General features: G+C 38.6%; 1 protein-coding gene across 1 annotated transcript in view; it reads left to right on the top strand.

Moving 5' to 3' along the window:
• The window catches only part of LOC145494717 (uncharacterized), a 22,708-nt gene extending 5,883 nt beyond the window's left edge, over positions 1-16,825 (top strand). The window contains exons 7-19 of the mRNA XM_081474281.1: positions 609-734; positions 1,099-1,251; positions 1,531-1,626; positions 2,235-2,351; positions 2,624-2,737; positions 3,199-3,321; positions 3,996-4,136; positions 12,927-13,040; positions 14,712-14,825; positions 15,293-15,424; positions 15,733-15,831; positions 16,188-16,282; positions 16,742-16,825. Coding sequence (XP_081330407.1) covers positions 609-734; positions 1,099-1,251; positions 1,531-1,626; positions 2,235-2,351; positions 2,624-2,737; positions 3,199-3,321; positions 3,996-4,136; positions 12,927-13,040; positions 14,712-14,825; positions 15,293-15,424; positions 15,733-15,831; positions 16,188-16,282 — 1,424 coding nt within the window. The 3' untranslated portion in view covers positions 16,742-16,825. The remainder of the gene's footprint in view (positions 1-608; positions 735-1,098; positions 1,252-1,530; positions 1,627-2,234; positions 2,352-2,623; positions 2,738-3,198; positions 3,322-3,995; positions 4,137-12,926; positions 13,041-14,711; positions 14,826-15,292; positions 15,425-15,732; positions 15,832-16,187; positions 16,283-16,741) is intronic.
• The last annotated feature ends 438 nt before the right edge of the window (positions 16,826-17,263 follow it).

Genomic DNA, 17,263 nt, shown 5'->3' with positions numbered 1-17,263 from the left:
TGCCTTTCAGGAGTGCACAAGTGATATAAGGCGAGGATACAAGAGTATCTTCATCGAAGAATCAGATTCTGAGTGATCTGAAAGCGTCTTGAACGTTTTAACTTTGTTTAAAAAATCACTAACTTTATATTTTCAAAGTTGAAAGTTTGTTAGCAGGCCTGGCTGTCAATGTCCTGGTATCTTTGTGCAAAAATAAAATTTCATTCAGCTCATTCGTGCGTTTGTGGCGATTGATTCTTTGTCAACATTAACTGGCTTCCTATTACTGATTACTCAAGAGCGCATTCAGAAATTCAGTAATTTTTCCCTCTATTTCATTAACAAGTAATCGCAATGGGTCCTCGTGAAATTAAGGATTAACAAGTGATATTAATCCTTAATTTTACTCGGCCTCATGCGATTACCTATACTAATGGATAATCTCATTACGCTTTTTGATATCCTTAGCTCTTCTCACGTCCTAATGACAGAACTACATCTGTTGCTGTCTTTTGAACTACCTCGCCTGGAAGAAGAATAATGCTTGATAGTAAAGACGAATTCAACAGTACAACTAAAGATCATGAGTAACATCCCATTCATTCATAAAGTGACTTGTTATTGTGTAGATCACGTGTGCAATCCAAGTCCCTGTGTTAATAGAGGAATTTGCATTGTGGAAAAAGGCTTTGGACATCAGCGATGGACGTTCAAGTGCGCTTGTCCACATGGGTTTAAAGGAAAACTATGTCATAGTAAGTGGACAAAAAAAGTCATATTGGATATTATAGCTTGTGAAATTCATGCAATTGTATTGGTAAATCCAAAAACTATTCAGTTATCAGCAGTTGTACTAAACAATTGTTAGCCAGCAGAACTTCTGAAATATATTAAAAAAATTCATCAAGTTTAACGAAGGAAATCACAACTGTGATGGTGTTTGGATAACAGATCACTTGAGACAATTTTTTCCAAACTCATCGAAGATCATCAAACACACTCTGCTGGCCGTCGTATATTCAACTCTCATCTCGGTGTATGAAAATGTCGTCAAAACACATCTCTCGTGTTTAATATATAACTTCCCTGTGTTAACTAAATAAATGAACCGTTTTGCAGTTCCGGACCCGTGCTTGGATTTTATCTGTTTGAATGGAGGAACTTGTATCGATGAACAAACTCCAGAAGAAGTTAATGAAAGGGACATCGTTCCGTACATGTTGAATTTCTACTGTCGGTGTCTACCTGGATTTACAGGACACAGATGTGAAAGTAAATAATTTTTTTTTCTTTTATCATTAGCAAATAGGAACAATGAGAATGAAAAACGTCCCAATGATTGTACACAAGATTCAGAGTAAATCCACAATGACTTTCACGTTACTTTCGCGTCGCAATACTAAATATTAACTAGTGATTTTGCAGCGTGAACTGCGCTACCCGGGTTAGTGAAAAAGGGGAAAAGAAGTTTCTAAACACAGCAATCGATGAATGCCTCGCAGAGATGTGTAGCGAAACATGATATATGTTTGTTTCTTTTTTTTTCTTTAGGTAAAATATGCGACATGTGCGATGTAAATGCTGAATGTATCAACAATCACTGCGTGTGCAAACAGAACTATATTGGGAATGGCTTTCATTGCACAGGTGACTACTTCTACACATTCAGGCTGTTACTTGCCTGGTTTTGCATTTGATGTTACATGTAGGCAAGAGAAAATGAGGGGACAGAGTGGGACATTGAGAGCGTTGGCTGGGACATGTCGATTCCACTAAAGTTATTTTTAGTCCTAGACGGAAACGGAAGTCTTTTTCCCCAAACGTACGCATGATACCTTTCACCCGTTGATCAGGGAATTTTGAAAGGGCGGTATGCGTGGAAATTCGTTTTTCGCCTCGTTTTCTCTTGAACTAGGATAGCGTTTGGAAACTGAACGGAAGATAGGACTTAGGGAAGCGGTATGGCCTAGTGTTATGTTTGTTTAATATTCTTAGATACACGGCCTCGGATGCTTCCAACTTTAGAAACAAATAAAATAAATAAATAAATACAAATAAAGTTGCTTTAAATTCACATTTTTTCCATTTAACGAAAGGACTAGTTTCTGATCTGTAAAATAGTCTATCAAAATCTATGAATCGTGTGTTTAAATTATTATCATAAAGAAAGGTTTGGAATTATCAGATTGAGCCCAGTGTCGGTCTAATGAGAAAATAGTTTATTGTTAAGCATTTTCTCTCTTTTTTTATTTCAGCAATAAAAGACCCCTGTAAGCCAAACCCTTGCAAGAATAAAGGCGTGTGTGTTTTGGGTCCAGACAGGTCATACTCTTGTCAATGCGAAAAAGGATATTGTGGGGCACATTGCGAATGTAAGGTGATAGAAATGTTGAATTTAAGCAATGCAACACAATGCTCCTTACTTGGGCACATTATCCAATCCTGATTCTATCGACATTGGCTAAACTCGTTCAGTCTTTTGTTCCAAGAATTACCTCAGGTGTTTAAACTAGAAATCATTGTGTTGCTTTTCTTTTAACCAAACTCGTAGTTTTCCACGTTTGTTATCCGTGAAGGAGAAATGAATGATTTCGCATATATATAGTATTGAGAGTTGTAAAAAATTACTCTTCTTTTTCGACAGCTTTTTGCAATCCATGTGTCAGCTTTCCGTGCAAAAACAACAGTACTTGTTCTGCCCATGGCAATTCTTATGTTTGCACTTGTCTCCCGGGCTTCACTGGAACTAACTGCGAGCGTAAGTAGTATTTTTGTTGTATTTTGAATGTCTTATTTCTCCACTTGGCAATTTGAATACAGTGCCAGAGTTAAAATAAACTGAGTGAAGCGAAAGGGAAGTGGAAAGGGCAAGATATAGTAAACTATATGTCCTTTAATTAGATACATAGATTAAGTGAAGAAAGAGTAAACACGTGCACAATAAACTGTACTAAGTAAAACAAAACTGGTAAAGTGCCTCTTTAAATGGTTTTCTAGTCGGCTTATTATGTTAGATAAGGAGTGTCAATTCAATAACAGCATCCAATAATAGTTGAGCGTAAGTAGTATGAATAAGGGGAAATGACCAGCGCTGTCTATTCACTACAAAATAAAAAGAATTTTAGCACTGGTCATTGAACAAGGAGAACATAGAACTGTTTATATTGTTATAAACAAGGAATATGTTACTAAAGTAGCATTGCTTACATTGTTTTGTAGTTCCTTTGCCTGATCCGTGTAATTCACAACCTTGTGCTAATGGAGGGACGTGCAGTTTTGACCCTATAAAAAATGAATATCGCTGTCGCTGTTTAGGGAAATATACTGGAAAGAATTGTGAAGGTATTCAACTCTAATATACGTACTTAAAAAAAACGAGAGCGAGCACGTTGGTGACTTAACATCTTTGCTATATAAGTAGAAACCGACTATAAAACAAGCTGCAGTCCTACTGGCTGCGCTACTTGTTAACAGTCAGCTGGGAACTAAATTGTAGAGAGCTTGGAAGTTTAAATTGAGGACACAAAAACATTCCAGGGGAAACAAAGATTGCTAAAGAATATATAAAAAAGTTTTAAACGCTAATGACATAAGTTGCAATTTTTAGTTGAGTGTACCAATCTTTTATGTGTAGAATGGCACTTTTAAAATTAAACTTGCTCGGTTGCATTTGGGGGAGAAAGCGTGTTACTCATGCGCGCTCAAACAGTTTCAAAGCACAAAAATTGCACACTTCAACACTGCAACAACTGGAATGGAATTAAACGTTTTTCGCTTTGGAGTTTGCGAAGCCATGGATTGGCATCTGAAGAGACTGCCACAAGTGCTCTCTCGCATTCATTAAAGGTGTTTCATATCATGTGTATCAAATATGTCCCCTTTTTTCTCACTTTCAATGAACTGTTGATCGTTGCTTTAACAATCACGCTAAGGGAAGTGAGCACAGGCCAATTGTGAAATTAGTGTAAATGTTGACATTTGTTTGAGTGATCATGTCACGGAACCTCTTTTGTTAGTGTGTGACTGCCCTAAAGCTCGACCACTTACCAATAAAATAACTTTGGACCAAAAGTGTGACGCAGTGGGTGAGTGTTACTGTCCAGCTGTTAACGGAATGGACACTATTTATGAAGAAGGAACAGGTTGCGTCCTTCCTGGTAAGTCACATCTTTATTGTACATTAGATAAATTGTTTTCAAAGCTTTAGAACATAAGGACAGTGTCATGCGACTGTGTTTGCGGTTTCTTCTTTGCTATTGCACTATATGAGTTGCTAGCTGACCTTAGACAGCTTGCGCTGTGAAAAAATGACTTCTTTTCGGCAAATGCTTTGAGTTCTCAACTTGGACAGAATCCTGAAGTTCATACGGTTTATATATCATATCAGTATCAAAAAATATTTGACATCCATTGATAAATTATGAACCTTAAAGAAGTTGGTTGCGAAAACGGTGCTTCAAAAATCTAGGCAGAGAAACAAAATAGGTGCCGTACCCTCTTGTTATTCAGTTAAGGTATCATAGTAGGTGAGTTTTTATGAAAAATGTGAAAAATAGTTTTTTTTTGCTGTTCAAATTGAGAAGACCCAGATAAATATTTTGCACAAAGAATGGGAAAAAAGCGTTTTTACTTTTTAATATAAAGAGAAAAACTATTTTTGAATCTCATTAACCCCTTACGGCACGTAAATATAATTCACCGCCAATTTTCACGCGTAAAACAAATTGCGGTGTGATATTTCGTTGGTGCACGCGAACTGTTCGCGATCTGGTTCTTTCATGAAAACGCAGGAAAACTTCTTGCCCATTTTCGTCTTCCAAGAAGCCGAAGAGGCGAAAATCTGGTGGAAGCCACAGGCTCAGCGTCCAGCAAGATCTTTGGCTGTGGGCGACCGTGGGTCTAGCCTCTTCCAGGAGTTCAGTTAGTTGGGGCGCAGCGCGGAAAACAGCGCGCGAAAAAATAAAAAAGGCGCGACGAGAGGAAGCGAAAGAACGCCTGTGGGCAAACTTAACAAAAGGTCGTTCCGGGTATACCAGGATCTGGTATACACTCTGATTGGTCAGTTTGACAGATTTTGTCAACACTCGAGCATGACTGACGCAGATGAGATATGCGATATGGCGGCGGTCAGAGACCTTTCAACGAGTCAGGCGGTGTTCAAATCTGTGATAAACAACACACTCTCCGATAAATGGAAAAGACGGCGCCGTCTCCACGATCATGGTAGTTTGTTTAGCTCTCGAGGCCATAATGAAAGACCAAGTTGAACAGTTGAACAAAACGTCAAAAATCGTGTTCTTATCGGTTCCAAGCTTGAAATAAGTACATGTAGCTTATTGTGGATGTCCTTCACCCAAAAAGGGTTGAACGAGAAAAGAAAAAGACTAGTGGCTTAAAAAAACAAACGGAAAAAAGGCCAACAAATCCTGGAATCTAACTCAGGTCCACTAGATTGGAACGTGGGTGCTAACCATAGTGACAAAAGGTGAGGGTGGAAGAATATTATTAGGGTTAGGGCATTGGGGTATTAGGATAGTACGGTGTTAAAATATTAGTATATAGGTATTAGGGTGTTAGGGTATTAGGGTATTGGGGTATTAGGGTGTTAGGGTATTGGGGCAAGAGGGTAATAGCGGAGCTCCGGCGGCCCGAAGGGCCGCCAAGCGGAGCCCCATACTCATATAGGAAAGAAAAGGAAACCCATGAGTTGATTTTCACATGGTTATCATGGCTAGCGGTATTGCTCGTGGGCGCGTACGTACGACGACGGCGGCGGAGTTGCCCGACATGGCGGCCATACTCCAAATAATAGGTTGACAGAGACATGCAGCCTTGGTTTACCGTTTACTTCCTTGATATTAAACATCCATGTTATGTTTAATTGACACCTGTCAAAACAAGGTATCCGCTGACTGGTATCACGTGACCATATCGCGGACTCAAGTTTACAGCTCCTCGAGGCCACGTATTTTTTGAAGCTGACCGCTGACCAAGTGCAGGTTATCGATTGGATCGTGCCGATTGGCTCATATTAGGTTAACTTGTTGGAAACAGGGCAGGATTGTTCGGAAGGCGGTTAACGCTAACCCAGGATTAAAATTTAACCGAATTATAACTTTTTCTTCTATACAAATGTTTTTGGCTGTTTTGTTTTTTTGAATATGGTGATTATTAAAACTCAAAACAGAAGGCCAATATACAGAAAACCTCACCGCAAAGTTACAAAACTCAAATCAAAATTCTACCTTTTTCTGGGTTAGCTTAATCGGGCTTTGAAGAACCCGGCCCAGGAGCTACGCTTTTAGGCTGGCCTAAATCTATATATTAGGGTATTAGGATATTAGGGTATAAGGGTATTAGGGCATTAGGGTATTAGTGTATTAGAGATTTAGGATATAACGGTATTACTGTATTAGGACATTAGGGTATTAGGATATTAGGGTACTTTTTGTGTTTGGGTATTAGGGTATTGGGGCATTAGGGTGTTAGGACATTGGAGTACTGGGGTATTGGGTTATTAGGATATTAGGGTACTAGAATATAAGTGTATTAGGGTATTGGGTTATTAGGGTTTTGGCTTATTGCGGTATTGGGGTGTTGGTGTATTGGAGTATTAGGGTATTAGGTTATTGGCGTAATGGATTATTTGGTTTTTCGGGAAGTACTCTTATACCCTTATCATGATACCAATACATCAGTATCCCATTGCCCCAATACCCTAATACCCTAATACCCTAATACGCTAACGCCCAAGTGTATTAGGGTATTGGGTTATTAGGGTTTTGCCTTATTGGGGTATTGGGGTACCGGTGTATTGGTTTATTGGGTTTTTAGGGTATTAGGGTATTAGAGTATTAGAATATAAGTGTATTAGGGTATTGGGTTATTAGGGTTTTGACTTATTGCGGTATTGGGGTATTGGTGTATTGGGGTATTAGGGTATTAGGTTATTGGCGTAATGAGTTATTTGGCTATTCGGGTACTGAGTATTGGAGAAGTACTCTTATACCTTTATGCACCAATACATCAGTATCCCATTGCCCTAATACCCTAATACCCTAACGCCCTAACACCCTAATACCTTACAAACCTAACACCCTAACGCCCTAACACATAAATACCCTAATACCCTTATTCCGTAACAACCTTATACGCTTATAGCCTAATACCCTAATATCCTAATAATATTATTCCTTGATACCTTAATACTCCAATACCCCAATACCGTAATACCCTTATACCCTAATACCCTAATGCCCTAATACCTTAATTCTCTAATATCCTGATACTTAAATACCCCAATACCCTATTACCCTTATAACCTAATACTCTAACAGCCTAATACCTTAACACCCTAATACCCTAATACTTTAAGACCCTAAGACCCTAATACCTTAACACCTTAACACCCCAGCACCCTAATCCCCTAACGGGCTAATAAGCTAATAAACTAATACCATAATACCCTAATATTCTAGTAGCCTAACGCCCTAATATCGTAATACCCTAATAACCTAATAACCACATACCCTAATAACCTTGGCAATACCCTAATACCCCAACATCCTAATACCTCTTAAACTGCAAACTTTTAGGATGCCGACGTTTAGTGTGGCTAGTACAGAGCGAAAACAGGAGTCCTATTTGACCTTTTTTCCAGTTAAATTGGCCGCAAAATTGTAACAAGAAAAAATTGTCTGTTGAATCAAATGACTTCAAAATCAAACGGAACAGATGCGATCGTGTTGCGATGATCAAATCTACTATGAATTGACATATAAAACTTTTCGCGCGAGCTCACATTCTTCCGAAAACAAAAACAAATCCAAAATGTGTTGCGTTTCACATTCCTCCGGCGTAGTGTGCACAAATGTTCTTCACCAAAAAAGGGTTGAAAAAGAATCGAAAAAGAGCAGTGGCTTAAAAAAAACAAACGGAAAAAAGCCGACGAATCCCAGAATCTAACTCAGGTCCACTAGATTGGAACGTGGGTGCTAACCACAGTAACAAGTAAGAAACCTTGTTTCAAGGTGGAAAGATACAAAGTACTTCAGCGTTATCAAAGATTGGCAAGCAAATAAGTGAATTAGGTAACAACTATGCGACATATAGTCTCTTAAACTGCAAACTTCTCGGAACCCGACGTTTAGTGTGTCTGGTACACAGGGAGCAGAAGACTCTATTTTCCCTTTATTCCAGTTAAATTCGCCGTACAATTGAAGCGCGAATCAATTTCTTGTTGATTCAAATGACCTCAAAATCAAACTGTGCACATGCGATCGTGTTGTGATGATTAAATCTACTACAAATAGACATAAAAAGCTTTCCCCGAGAGGTGTTGTGTGACTTTGCGATATGCTAACTCATTAGCCTATTCAAGTGTCAAATTGTATCAGCTAAAGGTATCAGCTCAAACAAGCCCAAAAATGTTTGTCTGTGGGCAAAATTTCTTCTCAGTTCGAGAAGTTCTATCTAGTTCTCCTCGCTCCCGCCATGCGGGATTCGTCTTCCAATGCGACTTAATATGTGAGCTTGTCCTCAAGACTGAGCAGGATTTTCTCGCGGTCGATTCTACGCCCGCGGTTAAAACTTATAATCTGGGTTAGTCATGAGCCTTTTAGAGACTCGCAAGACCGCGGTATTCTTATTAGAGACTTTTTCGACAAATGCTCTGGTGGCGTCAACGAAACTGTACCCTTTGATTTCCGAAAATTAATTTCAGGAGCTCAATCCTTCAGTAGCAGTACCATCGATATGTAGAGAGGATTGCCTCTCGTCAGTCTTTACTAAAAACTTCGGAGCGGAAATTTACAATAGCCTTTCAATAGAAGCTTCCAGCAACTTTACTTCTGTCATCAAAAACGTTCCCAATGCCCATTACAAAAGCCAACATTTGGCCTTATTTAGTTGCCTGCTAATTTAACTCAGTTTAGAATTTTAATAGAAATGAACTACACCCAGAAAGCAAAGAAAACAATTTTCTATTTTTAGTGCAACAATCGCAGCTAGACCTAGTAATGTCAAACGATACACGTGCCTGCAATAGTAACTATTATTATATGGCTGTGTCTCACAAGGACTGGGAACTACCGAAGTTACGAATTTGATTGGCTGAAGTCGATATTGGCCGCGGTCTAGATTTTCCGATCTAGACCGGCATCTAGACCGGTTTCATTTTGCGTAGAAAAAGTAGCAAACTAAAATACAAAAATGTTCACCATTTTCTTTTAGTTTCTTCTGAATCATTTATGGAAGTTTCAAAAAGCCTGATGACAGAAAAAAAGTAAAGAGGACGAGCAAATTTCGGCAGCTTTAAGTTAAGCTCATCGGTGTTCGCAAGCAAAATGTCATTAAACCTGTTAACAAATTAAAGTTTTCTTCTTTGCCATATAATAAACATCTTATTAACCGAAGTAAGTCGGACTACATGGGAGAATCTTGACTTCGGTCGTGTGTACAGACCTTACTGCGTTCGGTCTGTACTCACGACCTCGGTCAAGATTCTCCCATACAGACCTCCTGCTCGGTTCACGCTAAACACAGACTGATAATACATAGATCGTTTTTATGTGACGTCATCATTTTATAAAATCGAAACTTAAGAGCCACCAAACTTTTTATCCCGATCAGGCATAATAGTGGGTAAATTTATATTAGTTTACAATGTTACAGCTTAATAGTGTGCTTCGTTTGAAAACCAGCGTATTTTGAATTTCAGTGTTGTGGCGGTGCGTGACACAAAGGTACAATCGCATTTGTCGACAGATATATATCTATCTCATGATTTTTAGCTTTTTTAAAAGTTAGATCATTAGGAAAAGTGCTTATGTAAATGTTTGTTTGTTCAGTACAGATAATCAGTCGTCTAGATACCTATAGTAAGTTCCAGTTGTTTACACTAATTTCCGGCCGTCAGTGGTGCACCAACATGGCGTTTCCATAATGAGCTCTGTAAATTACCGCGATACATTTCGACAAACATCTGCAGTCTGGAGAAACGCACAAACATAAAACTTGGAGAAGTGTCTTCTCTATCTACTTCCTATGATATCACAATTTCTTGACTTTATCCACTGAATGGTTTTCGATTTATTGTTTATTGCGTGACATTGAAAACGATCTATTGACTAATCTGCACCACCACTGAAGCCCTATAGATTGCTTATGCAATCTTCGGGTTAAAAAAGAGAATGCTAAATTTTGTTAGTATTGGGGTATGGGTTATTAGGGTATTAGGGTATTGGGGTATTAGGATATAAGTGTATTAAGATAATTCCTCTGAAATAAAAGTGACAATAGATTTTTGTTCAAACTTTGCCCACTGAATATTTGTCATATGATAACTTCAATTTTGAAATAAAAAGGGGGGCTGCCCATGCTCATTAAGAAGCAGTGAGGCATTGAAAGTGCCCCATTCTGGCATTATTTAATGCTTATTATAAGAACGCATTCCCAGTAATTGTAAAATCTTTGTGAGCCCAAACTCATAAGAACATGCATTAAACTACAGTCAATACATTGTGTCGGACACAAATAAACATTTTAAGTTTGATTCAGACAAAGCTAAATCCTTGATTAAAAATTTGAACCAAATCTCTTGACGTTGTTACCAAACTGCAAAATAGAAAAGACCACAGTGTATCTGCTATTTTTCCTATTTATTCAATTTTCAGCAATAGAAATCTGTTACGAAAAATTGTCTAGGTCTAGTTCCAGAACAATCTAGAACCGGAAGTCATTCAGCCGTGACCAATTTGTATAAGAACATTCCAGAACATTCTAATCCTTATGTAATTTCTCAGATTAGAAAATGTGTCAAACTACTTAATTTAGTTCCAAATAGAAGTTTCTAGAACTTTCAGCCTCATGTATATTAGAGCGAGAGGTTCTGCTGTAAGAGAGATTGATTCAAATTTGAAGAAGCTTAGTGCTGTAAATTCGCGAAGTTACCTTGCGGAAATAAATTAGTTTGTTGCTGTTACCAGCGATCCTGAGTTCTGTCTGGAAACAACCCTGCTCTACAACGATACTAGTAACAAAATCAGATCAGTCTTTTCTCACGCAAAGCTTATGATTAGTTGATTACAATGACTGTAAAAAAAAATTGGGGTGCCCGTGCTCGTTGGTGAGCTAGAGCCATTTTTCAACTGACAGAGCTCAATATCAAGGCAAATCCGTCATGTTTTCAATATGCGCGTGCACGAGCGCGCGCTAATGACGGCATAAATTATGCGCAGTAAGGATGCGCGATGCAAATGTGAGGAATGACCTTTAGGTATTGGGTTTTTAGGGTTTTAGGGTATTGGGGCATTGGTGTATTGGTGTATTAAGGTATAAAGGTATTAGGTTATTGGGGTACAGGGTTATTTGGGTATTGGGGAATTACTCTTATACTTTTATATTCTAATGCATCAATATCCCATTGCCCTAACACCCTATTATATAATAATCAAATGAATGCGCGCGCTCTGATTGGCCAATCAGCTATGGCTTATTTTGCCTGTAAACTCATGGAAATTGCGCGTGTCTTCTGAATTATCATATAAAAGCAATAGACCCCAAGTTTCTATGGTTTAGAGGCATGATAAACCACTTGGGAGGTTGGAAGAACACTCGAAGAATTCGTAAGAATTCTTCTCGTGTTCTTCCAACATCCCGCGTGGTTTATCAGTCTATAAACCATAAAAACTTGTGGTCCATTGCTTTTAAAATAACCTATCATCCTAATACCCCAATATCCTCATGTCCTAATACCCTAATACCGTAATAACCTAACGCCCTAATACCCTAATGACTTAAAACCCAGCACCCTAACACCCTGACACCTTAATACCCTAATACCCTAACACCGTAACTCCCTTAATTATACCCTTATACCGTAATAACGTAATATCCTAATACTATCATACCCTGATACCCTAATACCCCAATACCCGAATACCGTAATAACCTTATACCCTAATATCCTAATGCCCTAATACCCTAATACCCGAATGCGTCAATCCTATTACCCTTATACCCTAATATCCTAACAGCCTAACACCTTAACACCCTAATACCGTAATACTTTAAAACCCTAAAACCCTTATACCCTAACACCCTAACATCCTAGTAATCTAATCCCATAACACCCTAATACGCTAATAAACTAATTTCCTAATACCCTAATATCCTAATATCCTGATATTCTAATACCCTTATAACACAATACCTAAATAACCTAATATAGTGCTACATGTGTACCCTAATAGCCTTATACCTGTACCCTAATACCCCAATACCGTTACACCCTAACACCGTAACACCCTAATACCCTAATAATGTAAAACGATACACGTGCCTGCAATATTGACTAATACAGTGATTTCAGGAGCTTTATCTACTGGTCCGCGGAATTACTCCAAAATATTTACAGATGATGAAAGGACATTATTTGCAAATCATTTGTATAATCTGCAACACCACTAAAACAATATAGATTGCTTACGCAATCTTCGGGTTAAAAAGGCATAACACGTCAGAATCCTTGAGTCGCAGCAGTAAAATAAATATGAGGAGCAAAGAATATACATCTCTTGATGGGAGCGAAGCCGGTACCCGTCCATTAAAAGTGCCTTCTTAATCAAATTACTTAAGTAGGCTTAACCTATATTCCCGGGGAAACTGATATTTGAAAATCAGATTAGAAAACTACAATGTACCTACAGTGCAGGGTTGTACATACTTACTTGCACTCAGTTCAGATTTTCCTTACAATGTGCTTGCAGCACAATAAAATGCATTTCATTGATGGTTGGCTAAAGGGATCTTTGTGCTGCCACTTGTTAGTAACGAAGAAATTACAGCCGTCCAACTTGAAGCTATGCATGATTTAAGTCAGTCCATATTTAACAAGCCTTGACACACTCGTGATAGTTAATATTCTTTTTTTTGTTTCCTTTTTTTAGGTAGTAATCCGTGTGACTCTAATCCATGTCAAAACAATGGCGTTTGTAGACGAATCGAGGGCGACAAGTATTATTGCCAATGCACTGAAAAATATTATGGAACAAACTGTGAATGTAAGTAAAGTACACACCCAAGCAGAGATAACCATTAATCGAGGACGTAATCGTTTTTATAGTCTTGAGAGAAAGTTTTAATTTCTACCTGCCAATCTTACTTTCGTTAAAGGAATAGAAGTAATAGAAGACTTTGTCAACAGTTTAACCCTATTCTGTTTGGGCGAGAGTGACTGGAGAACAAAAGAGTCGTCAGGCTAATCTCTACTTTCTTGGCCTAGACTGTTCACAGCCCTCTATTTTTTCGTTTATTTTTATCGATCGTTGAAAGCGGATAGAATCGCTAGAGAACTGGACGCCAGTGCAAAACGGGAGACTTGACATGGTAGGGTGTGGGGACCGAGAAAAATGGAGGGACTGTGGACACCTTGGGCTGAAAAAAGTGAATTGTCGTTTCTCCAGAAACGAGGAATTCCCACTGGTTGAAAGAAGACAAAAGTCTTATCACCTTGACAACAGCCGATCATGACTGCGTCTAGGCGCGTTTGTAGCAGCTGAAGCCGTTCGCAGAAGTTGTCATCTTTGACACATGCCGTGATTCGTAATGGAACGATTGTTAGAATTGTGTTTAAAGAAATTTTCACATGTTTCTTCGCTCATAGATGAACAGAAAGAGGTTGTTGCTCATCTTCTTCGTTCGAAGGACGTTGTCCCAATTTTGCCGACCGGCTCAGTCTGGGAAAAGTATGAAATATGAACTCAGCGCAACGACAAAAGAAATACAAATGGTGCGAATGTTGATGTTCTAATTTTTGCCCACTCAAAAGCATCATGAAAGAACAAATAATAGTCGCAATGGAAGAGCTTGGCATTTCTTCCATCGTTTTGCCAACAAAGAACGACGTGCTTCCACCGATTGGAGAATAAAATACCAGCTTGTTTTCGGTGCAGCCGAAAACTTTTTAGATGCAAAATTGCAAAAAATGTTGAAGAATACAGATTCTCTGCTACACAATTGTGTCACGCTTAGCGTAACACTTTACCAAATTCCCCCGGCGAATAGCAAAGGAGCAAGCGCATATCCTAAAAAAATCGAAAGGAACGCTTGATTTCTGCTTTTCCCCCTTCTTGTAGGTATTTTTTGAAGCAACGGTCGTCTGATTAGACGACATCCTCGACACATACGTGTTGTTAAAAAGGAACAATTTACCGCTTGAATTTAATTGGTTCGATTTATTTAATTAGTCAAGAGGCGAGATGTTAGCGACAAGGCGATAACAGGGGTAGGAATCTAATAAAACCACTTTTTTAAAAAAATATGTCTACACTCTCTCCATATATTCTTCGTTTAGCTCGCTTGGCTCGCCTCCCCGCTCCCATCCCCGCGTGCTTCGCGCACGCTTGGCTCGCCACCCCGCTCCCATCCCCGCGTGCTTCGCGCACGCTTGGCTCGCCTCCCCGCTCCCATCCCCGCGTGCATCGCGCACGCTTCGCTCGCTGTTTTTTTTCGCGTGCATTGAAAAATAGAGACTGTGAGCAGTCTATACTTGTGCCATCCGAAAAGTACTTTAAAAACTTATGTAACATTTCCTTCAATTATCATGGTAGGATTGGTTTTATAAACGAAATTCAGGACAGTCTTTTAAAACAGATCTAGAGCCACGTGTACAGCTTGAGTAAACAAAGTTGTAGTCTCAAAAATAACTACTCCTTTACATTTATTTCATTTAGGCACAGAATGTACATGCAACAACCCTTGCTTAAACAATGGAGTGTGCATAGACATTGGAACCCACGTGTTCAAATGTCAATGTGCTGCTGGCTTCACTGGGACTACCTGCGCAGGTCAGTATAATAACACGCTGTAAAGCCGAGGTTAAGAAAACATGATCACCGTTTGCAGATACTGTTTAATATGATAACACTGTTTCATTATGAAAGCAAATCAAAGTTAACGGAAGCATTTCTCAATTTCATTAGGGCTCTCTTAAGTCATTCAAAGTGCTATAAAAAAGCTTTTTTAGTGCTATTTTTTGTTACGACAGGTATCTTTATAATAGTTCTTAAAATCCTGAATCCAAATATAAAGACGATTAATGATATTATAGATAAGAAACTCTAAATTAATCAGCTTCTTTGCCATAGAAGCTCAGTTTTTTGGAAACTAAGTGTTTAACATAGGGATTTATTTCAACCTTTCATTGAGACAATTGTGATTGATTGAGCCAGTTCGATTCGAAGCTTTAATCTCAACTATTCGAATTTGTGGTGTAACCTTAATTATATTCAATCTCTCAAATAAAAAAATACAGAAATTGTTCCAACGATTGGTCCAGGATCCTGTCTTTCAAGGCCGTGTTTAAATGGTGGAACCTGTCTTGACAGAGCATCTGGATCTTATGACTGCATTTGTCCCTTGCAGTATACGGGTCCTCATTGTGATGGTATGTTATCCGAGTTAGCTCTTATCTTCCGTGGTAGGAGATATTTATGGACCTATTGAATTTTTAGTTATCATAAATCTATCTGAAAACAACTTGCACGAGTCCTTTAATTGGACTGCAAAGTATAAGTGCATGCTCGTGATGTATTCCAGAGGTGGGCTTATTAAGATAAATGGTTTAAAGAACTCTAAAAACTTCTTTTAAAATAACCTTTTATGCCATGCAAGAGCAGTCTAAGATGGCTGGAAAATAGCAAATATAAACACATCAATAACAGACTACATCGCCTTTTTTCTGACTTCCTTTAGTTGATAAGTGTGCAAACTGCGATGTTAACGCCGATTGCATCAGTGGCAGATGTCGGTGCAGGATGGGATATGTCGGAACTGGATACGCTTGTGTCAAAGGTAAAACATGATTAAGTTTTCTAACGTAGTTTTCGTGTATTCTTATTGTTGTTTCCATTGCTTTTTAACTATTTTTGGAAAGAAGAGCGGTGCTTTGGCCCATTTCTTTCACTCCTAAAACGCGGAAGCTCTAAAACAGAGAAAGGAAAACAAAGGAAAACGGAGAAATCGAGAAACGCAAAAGATGGCCAACTATGACTGTTGCTTCCTTTAGAATGATCGCACGCTATTCTTTCAGTTACTGATTTTCTTAATTAAAATGGACTCAAGCTATTAATACTTCCTGACCAGGGCGCTTCTGCCTCCGAACACTAAGGAGAGGTTGTAGGCTAATAGTTTTAACTGTTTAACTGCAGATGACAGAGGTAAAGGATGTGGAGAAGTACTTTGCCCCATCAATCAGCATTGTGTACGAGGTTTCTGCATCTGTTTGCCAGGATTTCATTGTTAGGTATGATTTACGTTTGACCCTCTAGCGTCTAAACCATAAATATCATGAAGAACTGAACCCACACCTTGTATAACCCTGTTATGCAACACTTCAGTTATTTACTCCATCTAATTAAACTTGATGGAAATGCAGAGGACAATCGGGTGCAGCTCGTGTATTTAACCGTGTTGTTATCATGATTTGCTGTGCAAGTGTTTATTACTGTCCCTTTGATAACATGATTGTAAATATGTTTCCACTGAGTTTCACTGTCTGCGCTCAAAACAAAACCGGACATTTCACAACTACTTCCCTATGTCGGGTAAAGATGAAGTCGAAATAAGGATGTACACATAGGAGTAAACAACTTTCTTACCAGTAGTAATGTGCGCCATAATGTTAAATATTATTTTAATCATCACAAGTGATTTCTCAAAAACACATTAACGAAGCATAATTATTTTCTTGGATATATTGCAGTGTTGGCGTCATCAAGTAGATGGACCTGGTGGAAGAAATAGAAATAATTCCAAATAGGAAATTTGTAGCATCATGAAAGTGAAGATCTAGAAATAAAGATGTGTTTGCCACTTTACTAGCTTCATGTTATAACTTCATATTGGATCAACACTGTGACGACAGATGAGAATCAGGAAAAGCTTTCCACTATTTTTGTTAAGTGGTTTCTGAGAAAGCAATGGAACGAGCTGAAATAGGACAGGCAAGACTGTCACTACAACCTTTTCAGGTATGAACGGTTCATTCGGTCTTTTATCCTGCCTCTCGTAGGCAGCGAGGGCCTTATGCCAAGCCGGCTCAGAGAAACAGGTGGTTCTGAGGACGAGAATGGCTTTATCTACGTTACAAAAACAGAAACGTCCACACTGTGACTAAAACATAATTATAACAGGACCCTGTACTTGAGCTGATAATCTCTAAACAACAAAGACATATGTAGGTCCATATAAACTGAGTTATAAGCCAAGATTGCCTTTAGTAAAT

Source organism: Orbicella franksi, chromosome 8 (genome assembly GCF_964199315.1).
Source record: "Orbicella franksi chromosome 8, jaOrbFran1.1, whole genome shotgun sequence".
NCBI classification, from domain to species: Eukaryota; Metazoa; Cnidaria; class Anthozoa; order Scleractinia; family Merulinidae; genus Orbicella; species Orbicella franksi.
This window is presented reverse-complemented; position numbering and strand designations above follow the sequence as displayed.